Here is a 27,889-nt window from a genome sequence, read left to right on the forward strand (position 1 = left end):
CCGCGCTCCTCCTTTGCGACTATAGCACAATCTCCATATACACAAATGTTATCGACAATAGATATACCAACAGCCCAAAAGATCCACCACAAGCAGAACCCCTCCCTACTCCTTCACCCAGCAGTGCTCCATCACCCCGCTCAGATCGTGTACCGCCTTTCCATCTCCGGGTCCGGCTCCTCCATGATCCCCAACAGCTTCTTCCTGGCCGTCTCGACCAGTTTTGTGATCTTTGCCTTCCCACATGGCTTGACAGCCCACTCGTCAAAGCCAGCCCTACAACATCAGCCGAGATCCACATCGGAAATGGAACTTGACTCACTTCCAACCCTTCCTCTTCTCATCATCGGCCGACAAAGCAGTCACAGCAATGATCTCCGCTCGTGATCTGTGCGGATCCGCCTTCTCCATGTCCCTCATCTCCTGGCAGGCCTGATACCCGTCTTTGTTTGGCATGTTGATGTCGAGGAGGCATATTGTCTTGGACTGGCCGAGGGCTGTGAATTGCTCTACAGCCTCGACACCGTCCGCTGCTTCGATCACGTCGACGGGCTGCACCGTCAGCTCATTGTAGCATCCAAGACAGGATGTCAACTTACAAGCTTGCTCAAGATCTTGACGAGAATCTTCCGATTGATAAGATTATCCTCCACCACCAACACCTTGACCTGCTCCGGCTCCAGCACGTCCATAGGTGACTCCAGCACCCCGCTCGAATCCCCACCGCCGCCTACACTAGTATCTGGCGTCCCGTGCAGACTGGACCCTTCCATCAATTCCGAGTGAACCGTTCCCGGTGTGGACTGACCGCCATCGGAGCCGCGACTCGTCGTCCGCTTGAGGTCAACTCGGCGTGTAGCGGAAAAGTAGTCGCCGAGGGACAGGTTAGCGATCGCCTCCATGATGCACATCCCCTTGGGTCGCCAATTAGACGTGACGTCCATGGATTGGCTTGTCCGGTGCGCGCCTGGACGGGAGGAAATTGGCAAAGCGGCCTCGTCGATTTTGACCGCCTTCGGTGCGCCTCCGAGCGAGGGCGAGCTGATGCCAGACGACGCAGATGTACGTCTGCCTTCGCTCTCGGATGACCGGTATTTGAGATGCTGAGACTGAGATTGTGCTCGGGCGGGCCGGGGAAGGAGGGTCTGACGGATGATGGAGGGAGTGACGGGTTTGGGGTAGCGTCGGATAGATCGAGAATGCCGCTGCGCAGCCATGACCACCTCCGGGTGGGGATCGTGATCCGGCATGGTCAAGAAGATGATCTCCCCCGCCTTGGCATTCTCCATCAAAGCCCTACCGTGCGGTACCTCTTCCACCTCCCCATTCGCAACAACGATATCCGCCTCTGATATGTCCACAATCATGGCGCCGTGCTGGCGATAGTGTTCCCGCAATGTCTCCCCCAACCGCCAGAGACCCGTATTCTCCCGGCCGGGAATGTTGAAGCCGACCAACGCGACCTTTTGCCTAGCTGACTTGCTGGCCTCAGCATCGGCGGCGGTCAAACCGTCAATACCGATCGTCGCCTTATTCATGACCGGCACCTCCAGACGCACAAGGCATCCGCGCCCCGGCGCCGAGTGCACCTCCATACACCCGCCCATCATCTCGATGATCCGATAGGCGAGGTGGACGGAAAGGCCACTTCCGGTGGTAAAGGCATCCTGCTTCGCCCAAGGTTCGCCGAGATGATCGCGAACAAACTTGGCCGTCATTCCCGGCCCGTTGTCCTTGATCTCTATCATGACCTTGCGGGACATGCAGACGCCTTGACAATTCTTTGGGGCGTTTGGACCGACCAAGTTCGACAGCTTGATCTCGACGCAGCCTTCGCCTTCGATGAACTTGTACGCGTTGGATAGGATTTTGGTGAGGGCACTGACATTAGCCCATACGAGGCCTAGACGCACCGTCTGAGAGCACCATCTGAATCTTCCATGTAATCCGTCCCTAAGCTCGGCGGGTCGATCTCAAAGATCGTCTCGATACTGTTGAGCGACTGTAGCGCTGAGCGCCTGCTCCGCTCATTATCTTCATGCGCTTGTACGACCACCTCCTCCAGCATGTCCACGAGCAGCTTCTGGTTCGCTCCGGATGCACTAGGTATACGAGGGCTGTTGGGTGTGCTGGCATCCTTGCTCTTGAGATCGAGGAAAGAGAGGATGTTGTCGACGATACCGTGCAGGGTTTTGCCAGACGTGTCGATTGCGTCAAGGATGGGGATGAGATCGCGGATCTGCTGGAGGGAGCTGGTATAGGAGTCGCATGAAGCGGGAGCCTCGGCGAGATCGATCATGGTGGATCGGAGGACCTGCGTGATGGCAAGGATCTGGTGGAGAGGTGTGCGGAGTTCACTGAAATCAGCTTGGCGATGATCCTGTACTCACTGAGCTTGAAGATTGGAGTACGATATTTGGCTCGTCTCAATCGCCCTGACTTTCCGGAAGTTCAGCGCTGCTAGACTCAACCCGCCGAGCACCTGGACGAAAGGCAGAGCCAATGCGCTCGAATGAGCAAAAGACGAAGGCGGGCGATTCCAGGTTGCCAGCATAAGATGCTGGATTTTTCCGTCCGGTCGGAGCATAAAGTGTGCCAGAGCCGTCTCGGCCGAGGATGGGCAGAATGCCATCAGTCTCGCGCCGAGCGAGTCTGGCGGACTGTCTCGGTCCCACCAGAATCGCCTAGTCTGGAGGTAGTTGACGAGGAGCTCGCAAATGGTCGCCTCGGCCGCCGGGCTAGTCAGGGTAAAGGTGGTATGTGGGTCATCGGCTGACGAGGCGAGGAGGGGTGACCGAGGCGTCATGGACGTGGAGACGTGTTGGACGATGGGCTGAAGGTCCTCTGGCCATCCCTGACCCTGCAGGAACTGGCTCAGAGGCGACATGTTGGCGGGATCCGAAGCGGCCTTGTCCAGCTCGAGGGTGTCCGACCCGGTCTGCCGGTAATACAGCTGATAGTCCTCCATGTCGATAACAGCCAGGGCGTCCGCCTCCACAATGCCTCGCAATGTCTCTGCGGCATCCTGGTGGAGATCCAGATTATTGGCTTGCCACCTCCGCCTGGCATCCAGCTGCTCCTTTGGTCCGGCCTTGACCACGAGGGGTGGCAATTCCGCCTCGGCCGCGTCGAAGGGGGAAGCGAGAGGGTCCGTTCGTGCTGTTTCTGGTACGGCCTTGTCCCGCTTTGATCGCCCACGTCGGGTCTTGATCTCGGGCGGATTCTTCTTCCGCGGCGTCGGTCCGTGTGAGGGAGCGCTCTGATTCGGGATGATGGACCGACGAAGAAAGGCGAGGGACTTTTCGTACATTCCCGCCGCAGATTCGGCCAGCAGCTCGGATTGCTGTCTGTCAGTCGAGAGCTCAAGGTGTGGACTTACGAATGTCGCCAGCTGGTACACGAGCATGCTCGACATCTGCAACAACATCGCCTGCTCCCGCTCCGAAAAGGTCGTCCTCGATGATTTGCACATGATGGCTATGCAGCCGAAGGCTACCGGTGGGTCCGCTCTAGCATAGAGTAGTGGAGCAGCAGCAAAGAACTACAGTCAGCTAAACGCTGAGCTTGGGCTTACCTGTGGCGCTTCATCATTCGGCTGGAGTACGGGGTTGGCCTTGGTCCGCCAATCTTTGAGCAGACTCATCACGGTGCATTCGGCGCGGTCCTTGACGGCGAGCTGTAAGAGGGCGGTTCCGCCTGCTTCGCATAGCATAGGCTCTGCCGCAGACTGGGGTTAGCTCCAATTCTTACGGGAACTCACGTCGAGGGTATATCGGTATCCTTCGGCATCCCTCATGATCCCAAAAGCAACATCGTCCGCTTGAAAAGCCTATAGTCAGCTCAGCGGAGGCCGATACTCACGAGCTTTGCCAGTTCCATATAGTGAACAATGATCATCCGCCGCTCATGGTCCGCTTCTGCGCTCCCCGCTAGTCCTAGCCTCCTGATCACTCTTCTTCGCCGTCCCTTTGTCTTCAGACTTGGCGTCGGAGCTCCCAGCCATCCCTGCTTCTCGTAGCTCTCCCTCATTCGCCTTCGTTCCTCTGCGCCGTCCCACTTGTCCTCGTCGCTCGTAGTGCAGACTGGTGGGGACGAGATCAACCCAGATACACCGAAAGCACGTCGTTTCCGCTCCCGCATACTCGCTGTGGGATCGATATCCTCTATGTCGGACTCGTCGGACGCTTCAAGGCCACGCCGAGGTATGAGTGGACGATGGGGTCTCGAAGGTCCCGCCTGGGGAGTACCGTCGGACTCGGGGCCATCTCGGTCCCTTCCGTATCTGCTCGTCAGCCATGTCCGCTGAGCGCCTGCTTCCACGTACGATTGCAAGGATTCGGCCCATTCGGCGTCGGTACTTGGAGCCTGCTCCAGCACCGCGAAGTGCTCCGGGATCATGTGCATGGCTCGCGAAGTTCGGGATTGTAGAGCCCGTAGCAAAGCGATGCAACTTTTTGCAGAAGATTTGCGGCTGACGAAGAAGAGCCGCCGAGGTCTAGGTGTACAGCTCGTACGCTGGTCAACCACTCTCACCGTGCAGCCTGTCGTGGCTGCTGTGGTCGCGAGGTGGGTGTACGCTGCTCTGCAGAAGGATAGAATGTGTAAGCAGTCGAGTGGGGGAATGCAAGACGTCTACGCGGCACAGCAAGAGATCTGACTGCTGACCGAGGCCGAGATCTGGATATCCGGCCGCGTACGGCAGATCGTTTGTTGTTGCCTCATCCTTGCTTGGTCATCATGTCCCAATATCCTCCCAGACTATACAACGCGTACACGAGCACAAGAGCATATACAGAGCTCGAGACGAAGGGGACAAAGCATCATGGCACATTCCCGCAATTCCGGTGCGCCTCTTCCACCTCAACGTTATCCCTGACCTGCCGCTCCATCTCAGCGTTGATCGCCCAGATCCACCTGTCCCGCTCAAGCTGGTGGATCAGCTTCTTCACCAGTCCACTAATGCTCTGTAAGGATGGGCCTACCTTGGATCTCGTTCGAAAGATGAGGGTAAAAGGGGACGCTTGGGACAGGGGAACCGTCGCCCACTTCTTATCCGCCATCCGCTCCCATGGCTGCGTGCGGCTATGGCCCCATGTGGACGGCTTGGCCGATAGCCTGACGCAGAAAGTGCGATCCTCGAGTCCGTCGGTGCTTTGAAGGCCGTCCTGGTAGACACGGGCTTGCGAGGCGAGGCCGGACTGGTGCCCTCCTTCGTGGACCTCTTCTTGCGCCAACATCCCCGAGAAGGTCTAGCTTGTCAGCTCGTTGTGGCGCAAAAGGCTCGACGCAAGCTTACATATGCTCCGAAGAGTGGGTATCGCTGCTTGCGTTCGTGAACGGGATCTTCAGCTTTGACTTTGAAGGCGATGAGGCAGCCACCGGTAAGGACCATCAGTCGGGATCTGCTAGTTAGCCTTTCGTCGGAATGTATAGGCGGAAATTACACACCGGTACTTTGTCCACTTTCCCTTTCTGACGAATAGGCGCCCGGTCATGGTGATAGGTCGGCATCCCTTGATGACGCACCAGTCCCAGACGTTCGATAGTAGAGCATCGGATCCCTTGTCAAGCTCAGTCCCGGCAAAGAGACTGCCGTGACTTTGCGCCGTCGCGTCCATTCTCCCTCTGGCACTATAGAATCAGCTCGATCCTGACATTATCATGAGGAAATGACCTACTCCACGCGATGCCGTCTCTTCCAGTACGACGCCAACTCTTTCAGCTTCTCCACCCACTCCTCCGCATCAGCGACCGAACGTGCCTCAAAGGTCGATATCGTGCCACCGGTGAGCCGGACATCAAAGCACTGCTCGGGCCGCTTGAGCTGAATAGCAGTCTTGACGCCCGTCTCTGGAGTGTGCATCCTGACCTCTTCCATATCGCGCATGTCGACCAGCCCGGTGGAATGCTCGATGAAGCTCGAGGTCCGGCGGCGTTCGACCTCATTATGCTCGTGATGGACGTCCGGGAAGAGATCGGCTGGTGTGCTCCCCTCTTTAGCGGGAACGAGTGGCGGGTAAGCGTTGGCTTTGAGGCTGATGTACGCGCAGCCTGCACATCAGTGACTGGTCCTGCTCGACAGGGAATGACTGACCATCATACACAGACAGGTAGACCTGCTCCTTTGCAGTCGCTCCACCGGTGTGTCGGACGAGATACCCCTCCACCCCCGGCGGATCTTCCAGCACACTCCCATCTTCCAGCCGGAGCGATCTGGGGCGATGGTTCGCCTGCCGGATCTGCAACACACTCGGCTGCTTCTCCCCCTGCTGCTTTGCCAACCCGCTCAACAGCGCCCAATCCCGACTCTTCCCCTGGACTGTCGTATCCCACGCGACCCAATCCACATTCCCATCGATCGACTTCCACGCCAGCTTCAGATCCAGCTCCCCACTCTGCTCCGACCTCTGCTGGACTAGCGCATCAAAGTCCACCGCCTCCGCCATCATCTCATAGCTCGTCTTGATTGTTTCTTTTGGACTGAAGGCCTGACAGGTTGCCTTCGAGCCAACCATGTCCTCATCCTCCGGTAGAGCGAGGCGTACCGTAGTCGAGAATGACGGGATATTGATGTCCATCCGCCCTGGCAGCTCGCCGCCCAGTTCTCGCCACATCTCCCAATACCAGTCCATCGCCCGAGACCGTTCCGCAATCTTCAGGACAAAGACGTGCGTCCCCTTTCGACCCTTCTGAAGCCATTTCGCCTGCTTGGACTGCTTGACACGGTCCTTCATGGTCGTACTCCGCGTTGTTTTGGAGTCGAGGACGAGGTGCATATCGTGAGCGAGCTTGTCGGCAGAGGTGGTGAGGCAGATGGACATGTCGGCTTCGTTGAAGATGGACATGTGCGTGCGGGTGGGAGAGAGGGGAACGATGTAGCAGAGTCGTTTGTAGCCTTTGATGCGCTCCTTGAACGGTGTGGACTGCGTGTCAGCTTGACATACCAATATTGTGGTGGCACGAAATATCTTACCCAGTCCTGGTAGAACTCGACTTGGTTTTTGCGCCAGACGACCAGATACTCTTCCAGCGGTTCTTGCCTCGAGCAAGGTTTCCTTCGCTTTCCGTTAGCTATGCTCGACCCTGACCTCACCTGTATAGTTTCGTCGTAATGGGTCATGATCTCTCGATGATACCCGACTCTGACCAGCATTCGATCTATTGTCAGTCCGCTTCTGGTCTACACTCACCTTTCATTACAACCTGACCCGGCAATATCGCCTCCTCCTCATCCATATCCGCCTCCTCCATCGCCTCTTCGACCGCCCCCGCTGAAGTCCCCGCCGCATCCTCCCCTTCTCTCGACAAGACATCCCCTGGCTTCGCCGGTGCCTTGTTCCCCTGTGTCGTCGGCGCCGCCTCCATGATATGATGTTCCAGCTCTACTGGGAACTGGACCGTCTTTGACTTGCCCCGTACAGTCCCTGTCCGACCCAGCTCCGAGAAAGTCTGATCAGCAGCGGACGGTCGACGTATAGCTGATTTTAAGCGGTTCCGTAGCGTAGGGCTCGTCGTCCCGTTCGACAAGTCCGGATATAGGGATTTTTGCTTGCCCTTGCTCTTGGGCGATAGAGGTGGCTGCGATGGGCCTGCCCCGCCCATGAGGGGCTCGACGGAGGAGGATTGAGAATGCCGCACGTTGACGACCGTCGGTGCCGAGGCGATGCTCCGTGCTGGTCTAGGCGTATCGCCAACATCAAAGACATCCGTCCCGGCGTCAGTCCCGCTGATCTCGCTCTCCGCTACGCTTCGACTGGAGGAGAGCTGCGTGCGAGCAGTGACGAACGATTCTTGCGTTGTCTGCCTGGACGACACTCCTGGTCGTGTGGGTTGTTGGGCAATGACATTCGACGGCCCCGCTTGCCCATCTACCTCGCTCACCGCGTCCCTATCTTGGAGTGGCGGTGGCTTCGTTCGGAATTCCCGCCCGATATCAAAGCTCTCCCCTACCCAGACATCCTTCCGTTTCTGCTTCCCCTTCTTCCCGAACCAACCCATCTCCCCCTCATCCTCCTCGTCACCCGAATCCCCCAGATGGAAGTCCTCCTCATACGTCTCTCCGTCCCTTCCTTTCCGCCTGACCCGGATAGACCGGACGACCGACCGCTTCTTGTCGCCGATAGCGCGAGTCCCGCCCGAGATCCGCTTGATCGTCGCGGACCGCACGGCGCGGAGTCGCTGATGTTTCGCTTGGGCGTCTGAAGAGTTGGCTGCGGACTCTGGGATGGCTCCGATGAACCGCCGAGGGAGGACGTGAGTGGTGATGTGCGAAGCAGAGGCGATGACGGCTGGCGAGGGCTGATGTGAGATGGAGCCGGTACGAGAGGGTCGGGGGTCGAGATTGCCGGAGTTGGGATTGGGTGGGCGGCTCCCCCCGGACACGCCATTCGAGGTGCTAGGTCCAGCTTCCATGGTGTCTGAGAAGCTCGCGGACGCTCTCTCGCGGCCTTTTGGCTTCCCGGTCAGGTAGACGGACAGAGAAGAGCAGGCTAAGACACGAAAGACCCCTCGACCTGTTGTCGCATACGCACGGATAGGATGACGTACCAAAAGTGGCGCCAAGCTTAAATAAACCGGTCGAGGAATGTGGCGCTGGATGTGCGCGAAGCTCAGCCCATAGCTGCCAGAGTGTAACGCATGGAGCTTGGAGTGAGGCAGAGCTGGCGATCTGCTGTGATTGTGACATAAGTGATTCGTAGACCTGGGTCATATCTGATGGAACTCTCTACTTCTTGCCACAACATCGACACTTGTCCGCCTCCTCCCTCGTCAAGAACCTGACCAGCTCCCCGGCCACCTTCCTCACATATGGCTGCCTCACTTCTTTCCACACCCTCTCCTCCACGCTCGCCACTCTGATTTCGCTCTCTCTCACTCCTTCCCTCCCGAAGAACTCCTCGACACCGACAAACACCGCCCTCTCATCCCCGTCCTGCATGACAATCCCATTCGCGATCTCCGACGCTCGGACATCGGCACGCCAAAACTTGGTCTCGCACATCGCCTTGACTGGCGGCGGGTCCGGACCAAAGAAGACGGTGGTTTGGGACGACTGGACAGCGGGTATGTTTTCGGCAGTAAGGTTGTGTATGGTGATCGTCTCCGGTGCCCACGTTTCGCAGAGGTGCTGGATTATCCGAGGGACGCCTTCGAGGTAATGCATCGTCCATGCGTCTTCTCTATTGGTAGCCGACGGCATGTATCCGATACGTTCAAGTCGGTCCATTGTTTCGTGCTTGTTTCCGATCTTGGGGGAGAAGCAGACGTGTTTCGGCCGGAGGTGCTCGAGGAGGTGGGTCTCCATATCCCTGGTAGAGTCGGATTGTTCTGCCAGGCGCCATAGCAGGTCGGGACCGAGGCAGAGCGAGGGGATATTCTTGAACACCGTTTCTCCTTCGCCAGTTGCTATTGCGGCCTCAATCATTGCTTCCGCGCCGTGAAAGTCGAGGATGTTGAGTGCCTCGCATTGCGATATAAGGCGGAGACGGCGACGATGGACCCACAAGCTTTGAAGTTTGGCGCTTCGCCCGACTTCCCAGGGCTCGAGAGACTCGGCTGGGAGTCGACGGCGGAGTGGATCATATGCCTCGGTCTCCAAACGAGGTTTCTTGGCTCGATGCTCATCTCTGAGCTGAAGAGGAGCGGGCGGGTCGGATTGGGACCGAAGCTGCCTTGGCAATGGCGAAGGAGCTCGAGCTGATTGTCAGCTGAGGGATTATCGTTGATGCTAATCCGCTCCAAGTAGCTCACCTCCCAGAATATCAGCAAAGCTATCGCGAGCTCTTTCACCACGCAGGGTGATCCGACGGTTCTCAAGTCCCGACCCAAAGATATTCTGATACTCCCGACTACACCTGGCTAGCCTGTGAAGCGAGCCAAATGCTCGGTCCTGCGCGAGGTGATCTCGGAGGTGATACAATACATCGCGGAGCCCCTGCCGAGGCGGCAAGTCTACCGTCGGGCTGCCCAGGTCCGATCGAGTGAGCTGAGGGGCGGCCGTTGACGAAGGGGGATCGGATGTTGTGACTGAGGGTGCGGCCGGTTCGGAGGACGACGTCATCATGATATCAGGGGAGGGGATGAACGCTCAAGACGAGCAAGCTGACGATGAGACAAGCCTACTATCGGCGATAGGCAAGATAAAAAGACCAAGCGGTCAAGACCTCTTAGAATAATGGGAAGAGTAATACGAGTGTGTGAAAAGTCAAGAAGTCAATCGCCTTGGCCTCACGACAGCTTAGTCAGGTGTTCGAGAGCTCGAGCCCAAATGAAGAAGCGTGAACTAACGAGGTCACCATCCAAGTTCGCGCACAGACGCCCCCTGAGTATTCGTCAGCGTGTGAGCAGTCATCAGCTATCGAATACGTATATGATGGCATGTACTAAAAGACCAAACGGACTGAATATATATAATCCCAGATGCGAATACGAGACAGATATAGATTCGCCCTCCCACTTCCCCTCGGTACCCCGCCTGACCTTACGCCCCACCCCTCAGGCCCCTCTTATCCGGATTGGCAACAACCAAACTCTCCCTTCTCCTAACCTGCCAGCTCATCCCCTTTCCCCCATGTCCTTGTCCTTGTCCCGGCCCTCGCCCATCCCCGGCCGCTCCGCCGCCAGCGCCGAGGAACGGCGTCTGACCCGGCGTAACCGAATACTGACTCGTAGGTGACATCGGTTCCACCGTGAGCCCGCCGGCAGTCCTGGTAGACGCGCGCTTGTTGATGGAGAAGACCATATCCTTCACCGGACGGCGGTGCTCCACTAGGTATTTCGGGAGAGGGGAGCCGGAGGGTGGGAGAGGTACGGCCGAGCGGTCTCCCGAGCCTGAAGCTGTAGGGGAGGTGATGGGTGGAGAGGTATGCGAGTTGGTCATGACCGGTGCCGTCGCTGGTCCGTTCGCGGGCGTTGCCGATTTAGTGACCTTTGGTGCGGGTGAGCAAGAGGTAGGTACGCCGACGCCAACGCCGATCGGGCGAATCAAGGCGAAATCCTCCTCTGTCGGACTGGCAAAGAACGACCTGTCCAGCCTATCCGCAAAGCTTTCTTCTCCCCTGAACCCCACTGGGCTCATCCCGTCTAGTACCGGCGTGCCCATGACCGAATAGTCCCCCTCCTCGTGATCCTGCTCCAGCACAACCAAGCTCGCCTCGGAACTGTCCGTCCCCTCCCTCTGCACAATCACCATATCCCTCATACTTCGCGCCGAGGCCAGACTGGACATGCTCGGACCCGACTCATGCCCATGGCCCCTCCCTGCGCCGATGCCGCGCCATGTCGACGGCGGATGCGGAAGATCGGCACTCCCACTCTCCGTGAGCTCGTCCCTTGACTCGACGGGCCAAAGGGCGGGTCCCGGTCCAGGTGTCGGATCCCTTATATCCCGACTATCGCTCCGGCGCACCGACTGCCTCCTCCCAGCCCCCACGCCGCTTATGGACATGAGGGACGATATCCCTCCCGAAGCCATCCGCCGGAAGAACGACTCGTTCCGCTTGATAGGGACATACTCTGCTTCTTGGGGCGAGTAGGACGCCGAAGCCTGACTGGCGAATTGCGCGTGGTGGACGATCCCTTCCTCCGCGTCCGATGCGGAGAAGTTGGTCGAGCCGCGAGAGTGTGCCGAGCGGGGGAGAGAGGAATCGCCATGCCGCCCCGAGCCGGATCCGGATCCGGATCTCCGGGGGACGAGGAGACCCGCAATGTCCAGTGGATCGGAAGAGGAGAGGGGCGGAAGTTGATATAGCCCCGGACCGCGCGAGACCGCCGTGGTAATATCCACCTCGTCATATCCGTCTCCATACCCATCGTCGAAGGGGTCTCTGTCCGAGCGGGGACCGATAGGCGTAGGAACAGGCCCGCCGCGGATGAGCGGGGCGTCCTCGAATGGGTCGGTGGGTTCACCGTGTCCGAGGACAGAAGCGGCAGAGCGCCACTCATCCTTCCCTTTCCGATCGACTTTCCAGTCCGTCGCCCCACTTCCCTCTCTCGCTGGCAGACGGAGGAACGTCCTCGAGTCCTCATCGTGCAGGATGTCCACCCTTGGCGGAGACTTTGGCCCCGGTCGAGACGTAGACGGGTTACTCCGCGGTCCAATGAGCTTGATGCCCGCGCCCGCCCGCCTGGTTGGCTGCCGTGCCGGTCCGCTACCCGGCCCATCGTCCTCCAGCTGATTGTACGCATGCTGCTTTGTGCCCAGACGCAGGGCCGATAATCCCGCCCCGACAGCTCCGAGTCCCAGACCGACAATCCCTCCTTTCTCGCTCCACTCGCCCGGCGCCGCTCCGGATCTAGGATCGAGCAGCAGAGCCCGCCCATCCTTCTCCACGGGCGGCGGGCGGGGCGAGAGCCAGCCAAGAGGACCTCCGCCGCCGTCGTAGTCGTCGCTATCAGGAGACCCCTTCCCGGCTCGTCTGCGACGGATAGTGAGGACAATGAGGGCAGCGAGGATGCCGAGACCCATCGTCACGCCTAGGGCGAGACCAATTTGGGCGCTCTTGGTGAGCTGAGCCTCGGAGGGTTGGGTGTTGCCGGATGGGATGGAGGAGGAGGGTGGGGCGGACGAGTCGCTACTTGTAGCGGTTTCGGAGGAGGAGGAGGCGCTGGCGCTTTGGCTGGGGTCGGAGGTTGCGGAGGAAGAGGCCAAGGCGGCGGAAGCGGCCGATAACGTTTCGCTTGGGGCCACCGAGGAAGTAGAGGAGGGTACTGTGAGTGATGTATACGAAGTCGTCCAGGCGTTGGAAGCCGTGTCGAAGATGTATGTCTCCGGGCCGGAAGGTGCGCCGGCTCCATACCCGCCAACGACGAGCATCTGACCTTGGCCGATGTTGAGTGCGGTGTGGTCAAAGCGAGCGGAAGGACCTGGTCATCAGCCTCTGCCCTGTCCCTCTTTAGCGCATGTTTTGACTCACCACTCCCTGTCGTCGAGACCTGGCTCCACGTCCCCGCCTTCAGATCCATGATCCACATATCCCCCATTGCCTCCGCCGACTGCATCCCCGTCCCGCCCAACACATACATCTTATCTTCCGTCATCATCACTCCCGACGCGCCACGTCTTGACGGCGGCGCCGACCCTCCCGCGGGTGTCTCCCACCATGCCGGAGTAGCCGCCTTCGTATCGAGGCTGTAGATCGTGCTCGTCTCGCTCAGCGTTGGATTCCCGGTGATGGTCGAGGTATAGATACCGCCGAAGACGATAAGCGTTCCGTTTGGCAGGAATGCGGAGAGGTGATGAGCCGTCCCCCTAGGAAGATTGGGAAGCGGGGTGAACGTAGATGTATTGGCGTTCAAAGCGTATGCGTCCGACAGGATCAGACCCGACCCATCGTTCCGCTGTCCGCCGGTGATATAGACCATACCATCCGGCCCTGTCGCCGCCGAGTGGAGGATCCGCCTCTGAGGCTGATTAGCCCAGCTCGAACTCTGCTGTGCGAATCCCGGCGGTGCCCCGTCCGGTATCGAGAGCAGCCAGGACGAGTCGGTTCCCGCTGGTAAAGCCGTGGAGGGGCCGCCATCGCCGCCAAAAGAGAGAGCGGAGGTGTTGTATGAGGTGAGCGAGAGGGTGTGCCACGCGTATGCGGGGGAAGAGGTGGTATTGAGTAGCTCGTACGGCGCAGAGGAGGTTGAGAAGTTGGATAATAGGGATAGGCGGATGACGTCGGGTGAGTTGGGGGAGGACGAGTAGGTGCCGCCGTCTGGAGAAGGGGTTTTGCCGCCTGAGATGAGGATGGAGGGGGGTGAGGGGATGTACATGGATGCTGCGCCCCACCTGATTATCAGCTTTGGGTTGCCTTGCTTCCGAGGTTATAGCTTACCGAGAGACCATATTGTACGCCTCTACTTGACATACCGCCAGTACAAGCGCGAGTAGAGTGATCGTGCGGCTCATCTTGTCCTGCCAAGCTCAGGCGATGTAGACGGGGGAGCTATGGGTTGAGGTCAGAGCATAGAAGGAATGTCAGGGTGAGCACGAGCAAAGAGTACAGACGAGGTGAGAAAGGTCAGCGGCAAGGGAGGAACGTAAAATGTAGAAGATGATCCAACTTCTGCTGTGCCCAAAGTGCAAAGGACGGGTGTGGGTCGAGAGACATCTGAAACAAGGGTGTCGGTCCGGGTCGAGCTGAGGTATGACGCAGCGGAGACACAGCAGCGACAATGGAACAGCCGGAGCGGTGACGTCTCGGCGATCGCATTTGGTCGTGCCTGCATGGCGATGCTGTACAAGCTGGATGGCGCGAGTATAGGGGTCCACTGTATAGACGGACGATGCTCAGCTGGTTTAGGCTCGGGGTTGCTGGCGGCCAGGAACAGCTCCAGGAACCAAACAACGATCTGGCCGCCGGACGCACGGAATGATAAGACACGTGGTGTTGAGCGGGACCAAATTTTCTCGCCCCTCAACCGGCAGAAACTCCGCGAAATTCCGTCAAAGTGGCAGTTTTCCACTCTCTCCCTCTCTGCACGGCCGGCGGAACAAACTCACCTTGGTCAGTTTTGGCGTGGTCGAATTGAAGCTCTCTCTCTCCATCCGTCAAGGTATATACAGTGAGTTATCGACACGGCACGACACATTCGGCGACGCGAAGGAGCTCAGGACAATGGCGGAATAGGCGGATGTGGACAAGCTGGATTGGGCATGGATTGCCGGAAATTGGAGGGACCAGGACTGAATACGACCAACACCTGGAACGTATCGCTGATAATCTTCTAGTCAAGATGGGTATCGATCTCCGTTACCACCACGTCAAGAAGGGGAACCGTCAGGCGCCCAAGTCGGAGGACCCGTATCTCCTTTTGCTCGTGAAGGTGGGTTCCATTGGATACAGGAGGGATCTGAGGTATCGAGGGGAAGTGCTGACTGGATAGCTTTACCGCTTCCTTGCTCGCCGGACCGACTCCAAGTTCAACCGTGTCATCCTCCGCCGGCTGTTCATGTCCAAGGTGTGTTTCGCTGGACTCAAGATACAAGCCGGACCTTTGGCTGAGACCGTAGATCAACCGCCCTCCTATCTCCCTCTCCCGAATCGTCAAGGAGACCCACGGCTCCAACCCCGACAACTCCAAGACTGTCGTTGTTGTCGGCTCTATCCTCGACGACGAGCGTCTCCCCGTCGTCCCCAAGCTCTCTATCGCGGCTCTCCGATTCTCCACCTCGGCCCGCGAGCGTATCGCCGCCGCCGGCGGTGAGGCTTTGACCTTGGACCAGCTCGCGCTCCGTGCCCCGACCGGAAGCAACACTGTCCTCCTCCGCGGCAAGCGGAACGTCCGTGAGGCCATCAAGCACTTTGGTGGACCCCTCAAGGGCGGCAAGCCCTACGTTGCGAGCAAGGGCAGGAAGTTCGAAAGGGCCCGTGGTCGGAGAAAGGTCAGTTACACCCAAGCAGGAGACTGGATTAAGCTGATGGGAGTAGTCGAGGGGTTTCAAGATCAAGTCGACCCACAAGTAAACGATTCTTTGCATTGCGGTATATCGCGGTCAAGGACGGATGGCTATGGCGGCTGTGGTTTTGGGGGCGGAACGGGTGTCGTGACGTTTCGCTGGCATGCAACGGCTTTCAGGAATAAGAGCGTTGAGATCTGAGGCAAGGATCTTGCTGCTGGTGTCCAGAGGCGAAGGTGTGCTGGTTCCGCTGCATGTGGTTGGAGCGTGATTGCGGTCTGAAGCACTGTGACTCGAGCAGTCCGTTGAGCCGATGATTGAGAAATGCCTGGTTGGGTCGCCAAAGCCCGTACATGCTCTGGGTCTACGATACAAGCGCTCTTCCCAGGCCTGAGCGCCGAGTCGCTGGTATCTACGTTTCGCTGCCTTCACTGCCTCACATCGTGATTTCATAGATCTCATTTCGTTTGCACTAGCATCCCATCCTCTAAGCCTTCCTCGCACCGTGCCCCACCACACCCGCCCCACTCGCCTTCTCCCACTCTTTATCCCCCTTGACCCCCTTTGCACCCTCAACCAACTCCCCGACCTTCCCCTTCAACCCCTTCCCGTCCTTCCCATGATCCCCCTTCTTCCCTTTGCCCTTACCTGACCAATCCCCCCCAAGCGCCAACCCCAGCGCGACGATCCCTCCAAAGATATACATCCCCCTCTTCTCCTCCTTATCCAGCGGCTCGCTGTTGGCCTTGTACTCCTTGTTCTCGGCCTTCAGCTCGCCCTTGGGCATCCCGATCGGCGGAAGCACCGACGCCACGCCGGTGACAGCCCGAATAGGCGAGTGGGCGATGGTAGTGAGGACGGAGCCGAGCGAGGGGAGGGCAGCGATGAGTTTGTCGGCGGCCTCAGAGGCGGCGGCAGCGGCTTCTTCGGCGGAAGGAGGGGTAGGGAGGTCGTCGTAAGCCGCGTGAGAGGGGCCTCCGGACGGGGTGGAGGTCTGGTCGGCGACAGTGACGACTTTAGGGCCGGATGGTACGTCCGAGGAAGTTGGGGGCGCGTCGGCTTCGGGCAGTTCGCGGTTGGAGCGGAAGTTGTCAGGCTCGAGAGGCTGGGACGTCAGCGCAGACACAAGTCGAATAAGGACGTCCGAGATCATGCAGCCCTGTTGCACTGTCTGCGCAGAATAGCAACTTACAATGACCTGCTCCACCTCCGGCGTTTCCTCAAAACTCGGCATGCTCATACTCATCCCATCGCCCGCGCTTCCCTTCGCCTGCTGCTCCTGCGCAATCTCCGTCAGCTCCGGCAGACCCGGAACCGAGTCCACCACATCAGGCTCAATCGCCTCCGTCTTGGCCGCTTCCATCTTTTGCGAGATGACGGCGGGTCCGGTGGACGTGACGGCTTCGGACTGAATGGGGTCCTGCGCGGCGCCCTCGGGCTTGGTGGGCGCTGCGGGAGCGGGCGGGGAGGATTTGGCCTGGCGGGCGGGGGAGGCGGTGGAGAGGGTGCGCTTTTGGGGGTGCGCGGGAAGGGCGGGGACGGGGGGGAGGAAGGAGGATGTGTCGGCGGATTCTAGCCGGGTGACGAGGGCGGTCCTGGCTGTCAGCACTGGCGACCTTCTCATCCCTCATCCGGCGCATAGTTACGGTAGTTCAGGAGGCGTTCTCGATACCTTGTGCCCATGCTCTGCGATACCTATACGCATTCCTCCTCGCCTCATGCCTCAAACCGCACACAAAACGCCCAACTCACTTATTCCCAGTCTGACTCAACCCCCTTCGCTTCAACTCCGACTTGAGCGTGACCACCGTCTCCTCCCTCCACCTCCGCTGGCTATTGAGCAGCACAGCACTCGCGAGGTTCGCAGACTGGATCTGCTGTCCCTGCTGCCCGTGTCGCGCGGCATTGGCCATAGATTGACCGGGGACCGAGGAGGTCAAGGAGGAGATGGGGGAGGAGGTGGCGCGCAGGGCGCCTGCGGAGAGCTTGCGACGGAGCATGTTGACTGTTGACTGTAGGTGTAGCTGTTGAAGATGTTGGATGTGTTGATGTTGGTGCTGATGCTAAATGTTGAGCTGTTGAGCTGGTGCATCGGATGGGGCTGGCCATGGTCGGATTTTGTCGGATCTAAATTACGTTACGTCATACCCATGACGCGCAGCAAAAGTTGATCCGTGCGTCGCGTTAAAGAGGTCCAGCGCGACAAGGAGAGCAAGCAGAAGCTAGAGGGATGACATGCTGTTCAACGTACACCTAACCCCCTGACGCAGCAAATACTGATAGCCTCAGAGCCGCTGATCGGACATGTCGGTCTCTACGTCCACTACGGCTTCAATTTCGCAGCACCTCCTCTCGGTATTCCTACACCGCTTCCACGCCCTCGCGACCACTGTCCTCCTATACCTCCTTTCTCTGGGCCCTATGCCCAAACATGTCGGGTTCGTGATGGACGGGAATAGGCGATATGCCCGCGGACGTGGCAAGAGGGTCGTAGAGGGCCATACGGATGGGTTTCAGTCATTGCGCCGGGTGAGCCAGACGTCTCAATCGTTGTCCAGCTGATAAGGCTGGGCTGATAGCTGATCTCACAGATATTGGAAGTATGCCTCAAGCTGAGGATACGCGCTGTGTCGATATACGCGTTCAGTATTGATAATTTCTCGAGAGACGAGGAGGAGGTGGCGGAGTTGATGAGGCTGGCGAAGACTAGGTTGATGGAGCTGTGTGAGCACGGGTGAGCTTCCTTTCTCTGCTCGCTCACAGTCCTAGAGGAGAGGCTGCATAGCTCGTCTGAGCGAAGCTCCTCGGCACTGGGAGTCAGAGCTGACACTGTAGGGATCTGTTGCAGAAGTACGGCGTGAGAATACGCTTCATTGGTAGAAGAGAAATGTTGCCTCCGGACGTGAGGGGAGCTGTGGAGGATATGGAGCGGCTCACAGCGAGACATACAAGGCGAGCTTTGAGGTCTGTTCCGATGGTTGGGCGGGACCGCAGCTGATGCTTGCAGTGGAGTGCTGAATGTGTGTTGTCCATATACGTCGAGGGATGAGATACTTGGTGCGGTCAAGCGGACTGTGCGGGACAGCTGCAGCGAAGGCAGGATCTCGGCGAGGTGAGTTCCATGCATACACCATTGTCCTGCAGGACTGACTGGAGGACAGCGATATCACCTCCGAAAATATCTACGGCAACCTCGAGTCCTGTGAATCGATATCAGCTCTTCGAATCCCGTCGGCCCAAGCAAGGATAGACAGGTCCGAGGATCTCGACATCTTTGTTCGGACGTCGAATGTCAAGCGCCTAAGCGACTTTATGATGTGGCAGGTGTGTCTTCAGCTCGCACGACCCCCGTTTCATACGTGGGCGAGAGCTGATTCATAGTCATCACAAGACACACAGCTGCACTTTGTTCGTACGATGTGGCCCGAGTTTGGGTTGACGGACATGTTGCCGATCTTATTGGGGTGGCAGCAGAAGGTGTGGTTAGCTAGATTAGGACATTGAGGGGTGCTATGTAAAGTGTGTAGCTACTACGGAGTTATGGATACACAATGTTTATGCTGTTCTACGGCTAAGATCAATCTCCCATGTCCTCCCACCGGCCCGCTCACTCCTTCGCTTACTCGCCACCATCAATCACACCGCCCATCCTTCGGTCCATCCTTCCACCTCTCCCCCAGCTTCTCTGCTGTACATTCAAACCTCTCCTTGCCCAGCTTCCCATTCACCTCATTATGTCTCTCGCACAACCACCTCATCAGCCCCTCCCTACCCGACACATCCGGCGGGTTGGCCTTCATGTCCCGTGCAAAATCCTCCGCGCACCATCCGCACGGATACAGCACCGACAGGGAGGAGAGGAGGGAGCGCATATTGGATTGATGCATGGGTGTGGCGGAGAGTGGGTAGTATGCCGCGGTAGTGTGGAGGAAGGTCCAGGTGGATCGGCCGAGAGCGGCTGTATCGGGTGGACAGTCGGTGCGGTCGACGACCGCTACTGCCGGATGGGGAGGGGTGGAGGAGGATGTGGAAGGGGAAGGGGATTGACGAGCCGAGGCGAACATCCCAGCTAATGAGCCCCCAGCTCCGCCAGCTCCCGCTGCTCCTGATGCTCCGCCAGCAGCCTTCTTCTTCCCCACTTTTGCCCAGTCCTGCCACGAATTACAGACTTTACAGACTTTGCCCTCGGCATCGAGTATAAGGCCCGGGGGGAGGTTCGGGTGCGTCTCTTTGGTGGTTCGTTTAGGCTCTGATGGGCCGGCGGCGCTGTTGCTGGTAGGGAAGGGAATGGAGGGGGACATGATGGGTACGAGCTGGCTGGAGAGGGGCGAAAGAGGAACGAAGTTACGCTTACCATACGCTCGCTCATCGCGAAATCTCGCCGCCGGCGGCTTTACGTTACCCCGCTGTAATCTCTTTCCGACGGAAAGCTAAAGTCCAGTCAACATGCAGCCAAAGTCGGTTCTGAACGCGTCCATCACCCTTCAACTATACCTTGTACAACTTTCTCTCGCGTTCGAGCTATTTCCTGCACGTCTTGAGCTCCTGGAGCATCCGGGGCCGCTGCCTATCTTTTGATAGTATGGGTCAGGTGTATGTCGAGTCTACGAGCTGCGCAAGAGGGGGAATGAGCTGATGCGCTCAGATCTCCATCTTGATCCTCTTCCAACTCCAGACCCTTTACCTCTATCTTGATATTGATCTTGTTCCGCTCTTGCGGCACTTAATATCTGCACATCTCGATCTCCGGCATCACAGCCTCCCCTCGGTTCCTCTCGGCCCCCGTCTTTGCAATGTCCGGCCCCGGCAAGACCCCCGGGCAGAGGGATATCCTGGCCCACACCCCTCTCTTCAAACCGACCCCCTCCGGCTCCGCATCTTTGAGTCGCCAATCTCTGCCGGCTCCATCTCGCCATGCTGATCTTCCTCCGACGACTCAGCCCTCCCAACTCAGCGGGAGCGGGCATGGAGCTGCGAGCGGGAGTGGAACTGGCGAAAAGGCGAAGAAGAAGCGGAAGCGGAAGCTAGAGGGGCGGCACTCTCTGGCTGGTGCCCTGGGGAGGGAGGTGGATGAAGCATCGCGAATCAGGCAACCTGAGGGGTCGAGTGGTGGATATGGCCGAAGAAGTAGCTTCATGGGAGGAAATGCAGTCGCTGGGCCAAGCCGACTCGGTAAGTTTGGCTCCATCATTGACCACTCGAGCAGTTGGAGCTGATGAGTGTAGGGCAGCATGTGATCACTGCGGAGTCTGATGAAGACGTGGATATGGGGGAGGATGTTACTGCTCCTGTATCAGGTATGTCCACCTGAGCTTGTGCCTGACCAGGCTTTAGAATATACACTCACGCTCAACAGCGGGTCCCCGTGTTCCGCTTATCGGAAGCCTGAGCCATGTCAATGCAGAAGCTGGACCGAGTAGGCTCGGTGAGTCACAATCCCTGTGTCTCTGCGTATCCAGCTGATCGGATAGGTCCGGCGCTCCTGCAGCAACATGCGTCGAGACCTTTCTCTCCGATTGTTCCACCTCCCCGATCACCCAATCATGAGGTCTCATCCTCCCTGCGCCTCCTCAGCTCCTTGACCGGTTCAGCGGCCACAGGATCGAAGGGTAAAAAACGAGCCCGCGCCTCGGAACCCTCCGCCCCACCGCAAGGTCCCCGGACATCCGGTCCTGCATCACATCAAAGTCGTCGGACTACCATGGACCCTCCGCGCCCTGGTCAGACCACCGCGGCATCGCAGATGACCAGGACCCCCTCGTCCGCCTCGGTGACATCATCGTCGACGGTCAAGGTCGTTGGCGGTACGCGGTATGTCAAAAAGCCGCGGATCACTCCGCTCCTTGCCGGGACGCAGGGGTCGATGGCGGATATGCCTATCGCCATTGCGGACTCGGACGACGAGGATGCGGAGCCGTCGGCTGCTACTGTCACCGTCACTGCACGTGTATCGGCGGCGAGTGCTGAAGCGCCCGGAAGACCCCAACCATTTGCTTCTCAATCCCCGCCACCTACACGCAATCCACATACACCCTCACAACCCGCTCCTGCGGATCAAATTCGGTCGGAGATCCGCCCTTTGGCCCGACCGCGCTCTGCTGTGGCTACCTCGGCCCTACCATCCGAATTCGTCAGACCTCTCCACGTCCCACAGGCGCAAGCGACACCTTCCACGGCGGCCTCCTCTTCGGGGACTGCGTCCAAGAACGCATCGAGCCTCATCGGCCTACTCGCTTTGCGTCGGGAGCAGACCGCGTCTCAAGTAGCTGCGGTACAGCCCGCCGGAACCCAGACCCCGTCAACTCGGTCCGGGCCGACATCTACCGTCCCAGCACTGCCTTCAGTGGAGCTGTCTCCTTCAGTCACATCCGGTCCACCGGCGAGTGTGTATGTGCCTACCACACCCTCCATTCCTCTCGAGACCGATCAAGCTCAGGCGTCACCGTCTTCCCCCCATCCGCGCCCACTGGCTCAACGCCACGTCATTCGCGACGCGACCCAGGCAGCCATCGTGGCAACTCAGCAGCTCTTTCCCGCTCCCAACAGCGTGGGCTCCGCGGAGGTTTCACCGGCCATCCACGCCACGACTTTAGCTGCGGCTCTATTCCGCGCTTCAGCACAGGTCCAGGCCAACCGTATAGCCGAATCCAAGCTTCGTGCGGCGCAAGCGGTAACCAGGAAGCGCTACCTGGCCGTCTTCGGCAGCCTTATCGACCGGGTATACGTCATGCAGGCGCACCTGAACAACAAGGCCAGCCAGGACAGCCTGGAGCTCGAAGAGGCGGTCGGGACGCAGGAGATTCTGCACGACGAGGCGGTCGAGCGGATCTGTGTCGAGGCGGAGCAAGCGCACCAGCTGGAGACTGGGCGCAGGCGTCAGGAGGTTGAAGACGAGGCTGCTTTGCGGGAAGCGAGAGCGGCGGAGGTGGAATCTGGGCGGAGGAGGCGGAGGGAGGCTCTCGAGCGCGATCTCGACGACCGCCTGGCCAGGGAAAAGGCGGAGAGGGAGCGCATCGAGGGAGAGCCAGAGGCGGCGGAAGCTCGAGTGGCGGACGAGCGACGTCGGGCGGTCGAAGCCGCAGCGGCCGAGAAGCGAAAGGCGAAGGAGGATGCTCGGGCGCGATCAGCCAGAGCCGAAGCGGAAAAGGAGAAGGACAGGCGGGAGCAAGAAGCTCGCGAGGCGACGGATCGCCAACTTGCTGCCGAAGCTGCTGCTGCCAAGCAGAAGCAGGAGGAGCTCGTCGTCGCCGCTAAGGTCAAGGCGAAGGCGAAGGCTGAGAAGGAGCGCCTCGAGGCCGAACGTCGAGCGGCTGAACAACGTCGTCTTGATGCTGAGGCAGAAGCTGCTCTGCGTCAGAAAAGTGCGGCGGGACCGACAAGAGACCGCGCGCCATGGCACAACCAGGTTCAGCAAGCGGTTCTCGTTCTACACGAGACCGAGTACTGGTCCATTGTTGATGCGACCAGGAAAAGCACCAACGTTTCTGCGGCGCGAGAAGCCTGGCATCGTGCCCAAGCCACCGTCACGGGGATCTCGCGAGATCGTCTCGGAAACCTCCTGATGACGGCACACGACGATGTCATGGCAAAGATCGAGTATGCTCGTCTGAGCGGCGGTGCCACGCTCGACGATGCTACGTCTGGCCGACTCTGGGGAATCGCACTCGCGACCGTGGGCAATTCGCGCAACTCCATCGACCCAGCGACTGGGACGCCGCACTCTGAAGACGTGCTGGCGGCTCGGAGTCGAGCAGAACTGGCACGGTGCGAGACCTTCCTGCCGCGAGGCTATCTCCAAATGGCCACAGACGCAATGGAGCAGACGCTGCTTTCGGACGCCGCAGCTCGGACGGCCAGCCTCAATGCTAGGCGCAAGCGAGCTACAGCCGTTGAGATGGCTACACTTCGCGCCATCCTCCAGCCGCCGCAGGCCGCTTTCCCGCAGCAGCGCCAGACCACTGCCGATCCCCCGAGCAAGTCCCCCGGACCATCCGCTAGGAATCTCCCGTCGCGGAGCCAGTCGCGCGATGTCGCTTCCCCCGGAACCTCGATTGGTTCCACGGCGCTCTCAGAGGTTCGGAAGGGCAAGAAGCGGCAACTCGATGAGGTCGACGGCGGGGCCGAGCGTCCCCAGCAGCAGGTCCGCTTGGAGGTGGAAATCACGATGGAGGCAGGGAGATTTGATATTGAGAACAACTCTTCTGGGGACGTACTGGCGCGCAGACATGGGCTGAGGCCCGCCGGAACGAATAATGCTGTTCCGACGGCTTCCAACGTCGTTCGGATGTTCCAGCCGCAGTCAGCGCTTGAGCAAGATCCTGTCCTGGCACGGCCGGCAACTGCTTCACTCAACACTGCCACGGCCTCTGCGCCATCGGTCAGGAAAGCGGTCAATGGCAAGTCTCATCGTCTTTCCCCTTCTACAGGTTTTGTGCTCGAGCTGATTCTTCAGCTACGCCGGGCGCGGGGCCCTCTCGCATCTCCACCACTGGCACCTCCATACCGACCTCAACACCCAGTCAGCAGATTGGCGTCCAGTCAGCTCCAGGTCCGGTACTGCCTGCAGCTGCCACTAACGCCACTGAGCGATCGACCTCAGCGGATCAGATGCTTACTGGTGAGTCTCAGGCCCATCATTACATCGGTTCGAGTGCCTTAGCTGATCTCTAGCTGCTGGCGCTTCCAACATCTCCGCGGCAATTGGTCAAACCCTCATTACTGCCATCTCTGACTCTCCGGCTATGCCATCTACGCCTGGCCGGATCCCGACTTCAGATGCCAACGCCGATAAAACCCCCGCGCCGGTTCATGCTCAGCTTGCATCTGTTCCCGCGGAAGCGACAGGGTCCCCCTCCGTAATTCAGCGGCTCAAGGCTCGGCATCTTCGTAAGGAACCCGGCACGCCCTCGCAGCGCGAAACGGAGACTGCGCAAGCACTGGCGAGGGTCACGGAGACAGTACAAGCGCTGTACGGGCCGGCATCACCCGTCGTGGCCTTGTCGCCCTCTGCTCGTGCCTCGGCCGCCTCGCAGCTGCCCCGGACCCAGCCGCTCCCGCCAAGCAGGCTCGGACTGGAGGCGGACAGGGGTGCCGGTGCTGGTGCTCTCAACGCCACCGCAGCCTCAGGCTCGAGCTCGTCATCGGCGTCGCGCGTCGCTCCCCCGCGGGGTCCGTCAGGCTCTATTCCGGCACCAGGTGATGCACCCGATCCAAATGCAAGTGCCCTACGGGCGCGCCGGCGCGCGTCCGCACCCCTACTCCCTGCCCCGCCTGGCGCACCTCCGACCCCAACGACCAGCTCTGTGCTGAACTCGTCAAGTCCACCGCCTGGTGACGCACCAGCGGATGTCGACGTACAGGACACGGAAGCGGACATGATAGTCGCCGTGGAGACCCACTTCGGCGAAAATGACACGCTCCGCCCTGGGGCCGCTGCGCCGATCCCCTCTTCCTCGAGATCGCAAGCGCCGACGCTGCCCCCGTCAGCCTACATCAATGCCGGCAATAACAATCCCTCCGCTCCTCAGTCTGCCGCCACCCGGAGGTCAGCACGGGATAGGCCCACCGTAAACTACTCAATCCAAACCCCAAGCGAGTTTTACGAACTGGCGGCGAGGCGCGGGGCGCAACAGGCTGGCCACCTTCGCGCCCAAAATCCCCCCACTCCCTCCGCCACCGAAGACGCTTCGACCAGCTTTGGCTCGCCTCCTCCCTCTTCTCCTCCTCGCCGACCGATAGGACGCCTCGTCCTCCGGGCTCAGTACAACGGCGATCCTGTCGACTCTCTGAACCCTGCGAACGAGGCGGGCCAATCTCGCCTGTCGTTGGCCGAGCGAGGTGCCGTCTCCCCAAAAGGGGACGTCAGAGCAGAGACCCTGAAGGCGTATGGGATGTTCTGTCCCAGCATGCTGGGTCGAAGGGACAATAAGTGGACGTCATGGTCTACTAAGATTGTCCCGGGTACCCTTCATGACCTCATGTGGGAGTTGGACATTCTCTTCGCGGGCGACAACAGGGAGAGGCCGTTGTTGCGGCGGCTTGACGAGGAGGTCGTGTGGGGCGATATGCGCGACGTGAGTAGCTCCTCTTCTAGCTCGTATCAGACTGAATGGTATGGGTAGCTGATCCTTCAGATCTCTGACAAGCGGCGCTTCGTATTCTGCTGCTGGAATCGTTATACCGTTGAGAAAGGGTAGGTCTTGCCGACTTTCCTGGTTGACGACAAGTTCCCTTGTAAGGGCTGCATGTAGCTGATCTGTATAGCACACTCCGGAAAGACCAAGCCGCCCAATTCATCAGAGGCTGGCTGGACAAGTACGGAGAGGTGATGCGCTTCGGCGGGATCGATGAGGAGATCCTGGATCACCTGCACGTAGGTTTACCTTCACGTCCCGCCTCCTTCTTTACTGTGCTGTAGCTGACATCGTAGATCCTTGCAGTGCATGGTCTCATCCAACCCCAGACCTACTTCAACGCAGCGCAAAACTGGAATCGCCAAATGCGCTATTACCGCAAGATGAAGGAGTGTCCGCTTCCCTGCGACGACGACTTCTCGGATGCCGAGGAGTTCGTTGTGAAGGGATCAATCAGGCTTAGAGAGTTCGAGGAGGGCGGGCGTTGTTATGAGGAGGTGTTGGAGCGGGGAAGGGCGAGGGCGGAGGGGAGACCGCCGGTCTTACCTGAGGAAAAGTATTATCTTGGGATGGAGTAGGAGAAGGATGGGACATCGTGAAATGTGGGAACAGGTTGTATCTACACATAGTGAATTATCTTGGCTGGGACTTTCTTGTATAGTACTGCGGAGTAGAGTATAGATAGAGTAGACTCAAAGAGATGCTATCGGCCAGACCAATACCTGTCGGCTCCTTGGACACATTCAGCGATCGACGTCGGTCCTCCAAACTCGGCCGGAGCAAGCAGGTCGGAGTGGAGATAGCGGTACTGTCGGAGCTGAAGGTTCAGCCTGATGAAAGGATACAGGGAATCCGAGCTCCGCTAAAGGCGTGCACAGCGCACAGGCCGCCTGTCGGGGATGAGCGCGACCGGTGACGAGGCGGGGAGGGTCAGGCAGGCTTCTTATCTTTCTCGATCTTCCTTGATTTCACCATCGCTCATCATCTTTCTCGTCCATCCCGCACCTGCTCCAGGCTCCAACAGACAAGGTATAATAGACTCTTGCCTTGAAACATCTTCCCCCCAGTACAGTTTTGATATTCCTTGGGCCGTGCGCGTGGACGTGTGCTTGGACCCTGAATAACGTGATCCTCGACCCCCATCAGCCACCTCTTTTTGGTCACACCTCGCTGTTACTCGGCAGCATATATCCCTCATCCACCACTCGTCTTGCTTACACCTACGCGCACGCTCAGTCACGGACAGCACAGACGACACGTACTATAACGAAAGCTTTGGATCAGCTCGCATATTGACTGGACGGGAAACGCAACTCGACCAAACGCGCGCAAAGCCCAAGCGGGAATTTTCATCTGGGAATTCGAGGGTACTAGCTGGACCAGAGAGAATAGAGCATCCCGTGAGTATAGCTTGGATCTTCCACGCTATGAATGAGCTCGACCATGACCTTGGAAGGCTCAGTCAGCACTATGGCCACCATAGACAGCTGCTGACTGAACAGAAATCGCTCAGTCACCGGTACCAAACCAGCTCTCCCCTGTCACCTCTCCCCATACCCATACGATGGACATGTACCCATACGTTCCCCCTTCCCCTTACCAAGCCTCGGGCTCCTCGTCGAAGCCGAAGCTCGTCCACCCCCGCTCCTTCACCGCCCCGTCCTCGGCGACCTACTCCCCCTTTCCCCCCTCACTCACTACCGCCGGCCACGCCTCCTCATCCCGGAGCATAGCCTCCTCTCCTGCTACCCCTCTCGGCACCCCCTACTCCTCCAGCTCGTTCAACACTGGCAAGCGTCCCAAGCTCGCCAAAAAGGCGACCTCTTCCTCAGCCGCCAAGCAGCGAGGCGTACAGGCGAGCCTCGAGGCGCAGGTGGACAAGTACAGGGGATGGCAGGCATTCTTCCTCCCTCCCAAGCCTGTTCCCAATGGACCGCCATGCTCCCCCGTTCTTGGCGCAACCCGGCCGGCGGGGACGCACGGGGAGATGGATACCGGAGGGGACGACTCGGACCTGTCCCGCTCAACATCGAATTCCAGCAATCATCCTCAGCAACACTGCGCGATGGGACTTCCGAACGGGTTCGGGACGGAGGCGATGCAGCTTCAGCTGCAGATGCAGATGCAGTTTCAGATGAGGCAGGGAGAAGGAGAGGGGGAGGGGCAAAAGGGCAAAGGAAAGGCGGTGGAAGGAGCGAGGGACAGGGATTACTTTGGGCGATGGACCAAGGGGCCGGAACAGTGGGTGGAGGACGTGGATGTCGAGGCGATGGACCTGGATATGGAATGACCCGAGTGGGCTGGGGTCTGGCGGGGGTGTATGGGTGTCGTCTTTTACTGTGTATATAGACCTTCCTTCCTCCCTTTCTTC

General features: G+C 59.1%; 9 protein-coding genes across 9 annotated transcripts; 3 read left to right on the plus strand and 6 right to left on the minus strand.

Moving 5' to 3' along the window:
* Positions 1-140: 140 nt before the first annotated feature.
* On the minus strand, positions 141-4,140 carry MKK02DRAFT_16226 (uncharacterized protein; the record flags this gene model as incomplete). Its single annotated transcript, XM_053085596.1, has 9 exons — positions 141-276; positions 323-552; positions 600-1,881; positions 1,914-2,357; positions 2,391-3,343; positions 3,380-3,541; positions 3,575-3,717; positions 3,751-3,829; positions 3,862-4,140. 9 exons carry the CDS (start codon positions 4,138-4,140, stop codon positions 141-143), a joined length of 3,708 nt encoding a protein of 1,235 aa, XP_052944748.1.
* A 680-nt stretch (positions 4,141-4,820) lies between these two features.
* On the minus strand, positions 4,821-7,365 carry MKK02DRAFT_16661 (pleckstrin domain-containing protein; the record flags this gene model as incomplete). The annotated part of the gene is made up of 9 exons (XM_053085664.1): positions 4,821-4,928; positions 4,983-5,249; positions 5,297-5,405; positions 5,449-5,631; positions 5,679-6,051; positions 6,095-6,923; positions 6,974-7,060; positions 7,094-7,158; positions 7,191-7,365. 9 exons carry the CDS (start codon positions 7,363-7,365, stop codon positions 4,821-4,823), a joined length of 2,196 nt encoding a protein of 731 aa, XP_052944749.1.
* Positions 7,366-8,725: 1,360 nt separating this feature from the next.
* MKK02DRAFT_37848 (uncharacterized protein) lies at positions 8,726-10,063 on the minus strand (the record flags this gene model as incomplete). Its single annotated transcript, XM_053089809.1, has 2 exons — positions 8,726-9,696; positions 9,751-10,063. 2 exons carry the CDS (start codon positions 10,061-10,063, stop codon positions 8,726-8,728), a joined length of 1,284 nt encoding a protein of 427 aa, XP_052944750.1.
* Positions 10,064-13,098: 3,035 nt separating this feature from the next.
* On the minus strand, positions 13,099-13,785 carry MKK02DRAFT_9307 (uncharacterized protein; the record flags this gene model as incomplete). Its single annotated transcript, XM_053093709.1, has 1 exon — positions 13,099-13,785. A coding segment is annotated over one exon (687 nt), but the record flags the coding sequence as incomplete, so codon positions are not given.
* A 936-nt stretch (positions 13,786-14,721) lies between these two features.
* MKK02DRAFT_34381 (60S ribosomal protein L18-B) lies at positions 14,722-15,452 on the plus strand (the record flags this gene model as incomplete). The annotated part of the gene is made up of 4 exons (XM_053088927.1): positions 14,722-14,811; positions 14,872-14,946; positions 14,999-15,370; positions 15,417-15,452. 4 exons carry the CDS (start codon positions 14,722-14,724, stop codon positions 15,450-15,452), a joined length of 573 nt encoding a protein of 190 aa, XP_052944752.1.
* A 420-nt stretch (positions 15,453-15,872) lies between these two features.
* MKK02DRAFT_28082 (uncharacterized protein) lies at positions 15,873-17,385 on the minus strand (the record flags this gene model as incomplete). Its single annotated transcript, XM_053087480.1, has 3 exons — positions 15,873-16,490; positions 16,578-16,980; positions 17,138-17,385. 3 exons carry the CDS (start codon positions 17,383-17,385, stop codon positions 15,873-15,875), a joined length of 1,269 nt encoding a protein of 422 aa, XP_052944753.1.
* Positions 17,386-17,689: 304 nt separating this feature from the next.
* MKK02DRAFT_16426 (Decaprenyl diphosphate synthase-like protein) lies at positions 17,690-18,889 on the plus strand (the record flags this gene model as incomplete). Its single annotated transcript, XM_053085632.1, has 6 exons — positions 17,690-17,914; positions 17,977-18,119; positions 18,221-18,349; positions 18,393-18,497; positions 18,547-18,709; positions 18,767-18,889. 6 exons carry the CDS (start codon positions 17,690-17,692, stop codon positions 18,887-18,889), a joined length of 888 nt encoding a protein of 295 aa, XP_052944754.1.
* A 128-nt stretch (positions 18,890-19,017) lies between these two features.
* MKK02DRAFT_16294 (ERV/ALR sulfhydryl oxidase domain-containing protein) lies at positions 19,018-19,686 on the minus strand (the record flags this gene model as incomplete). The annotated part of the gene is made up of 1 exon (XM_053085609.1): positions 19,018-19,686. The coding sequence occupies one exon, from the start codon at positions 19,684-19,686 to the stop codon at positions 19,018-19,020; it is 669 nt and encodes a 222-aa protein (XP_052944755.1).
* A 492-nt stretch (positions 19,687-20,178) lies between these two features.
* Positions 20,179-27,808, plus strand: MKK02DRAFT_28084 (uncharacterized protein; the record flags this gene model as incomplete). The annotated part of the gene is made up of 13 exons (XM_053087481.1): positions 20,179-20,557; positions 20,611-20,682; positions 20,742-20,810; positions 20,857-23,811; positions 23,838-24,002; positions 24,056-25,458; positions 25,519-25,577; positions 25,649-25,757; positions 25,815-26,074; positions 26,233-26,328; positions 26,387-26,621; positions 26,792-26,918; positions 27,021-27,808. The coding sequence occupies 13 exons, from the start codon at positions 20,179-20,181 to the stop codon at positions 27,806-27,808; spliced, it is 6,717 nt and encodes a 2,238-aa protein (XP_052944756.1).
* Between the last annotated feature and the right edge of the window lie 81 nt (positions 27,809-27,889).

The sequence above is a fragment of the Dioszegia hungarica genome (genome assembly GCF_025882075.1).
Source record: "Dioszegia hungarica strain PDD-24b-2 chromosome Unknown MKK02contig_11, whole genome shotgun sequence".
Classification (NCBI taxonomy): Eukaryota; Fungi; Basidiomycota; class Tremellomycetes; order Tremellales; family Bulleribasidiaceae; genus Dioszegia; species Dioszegia hungarica.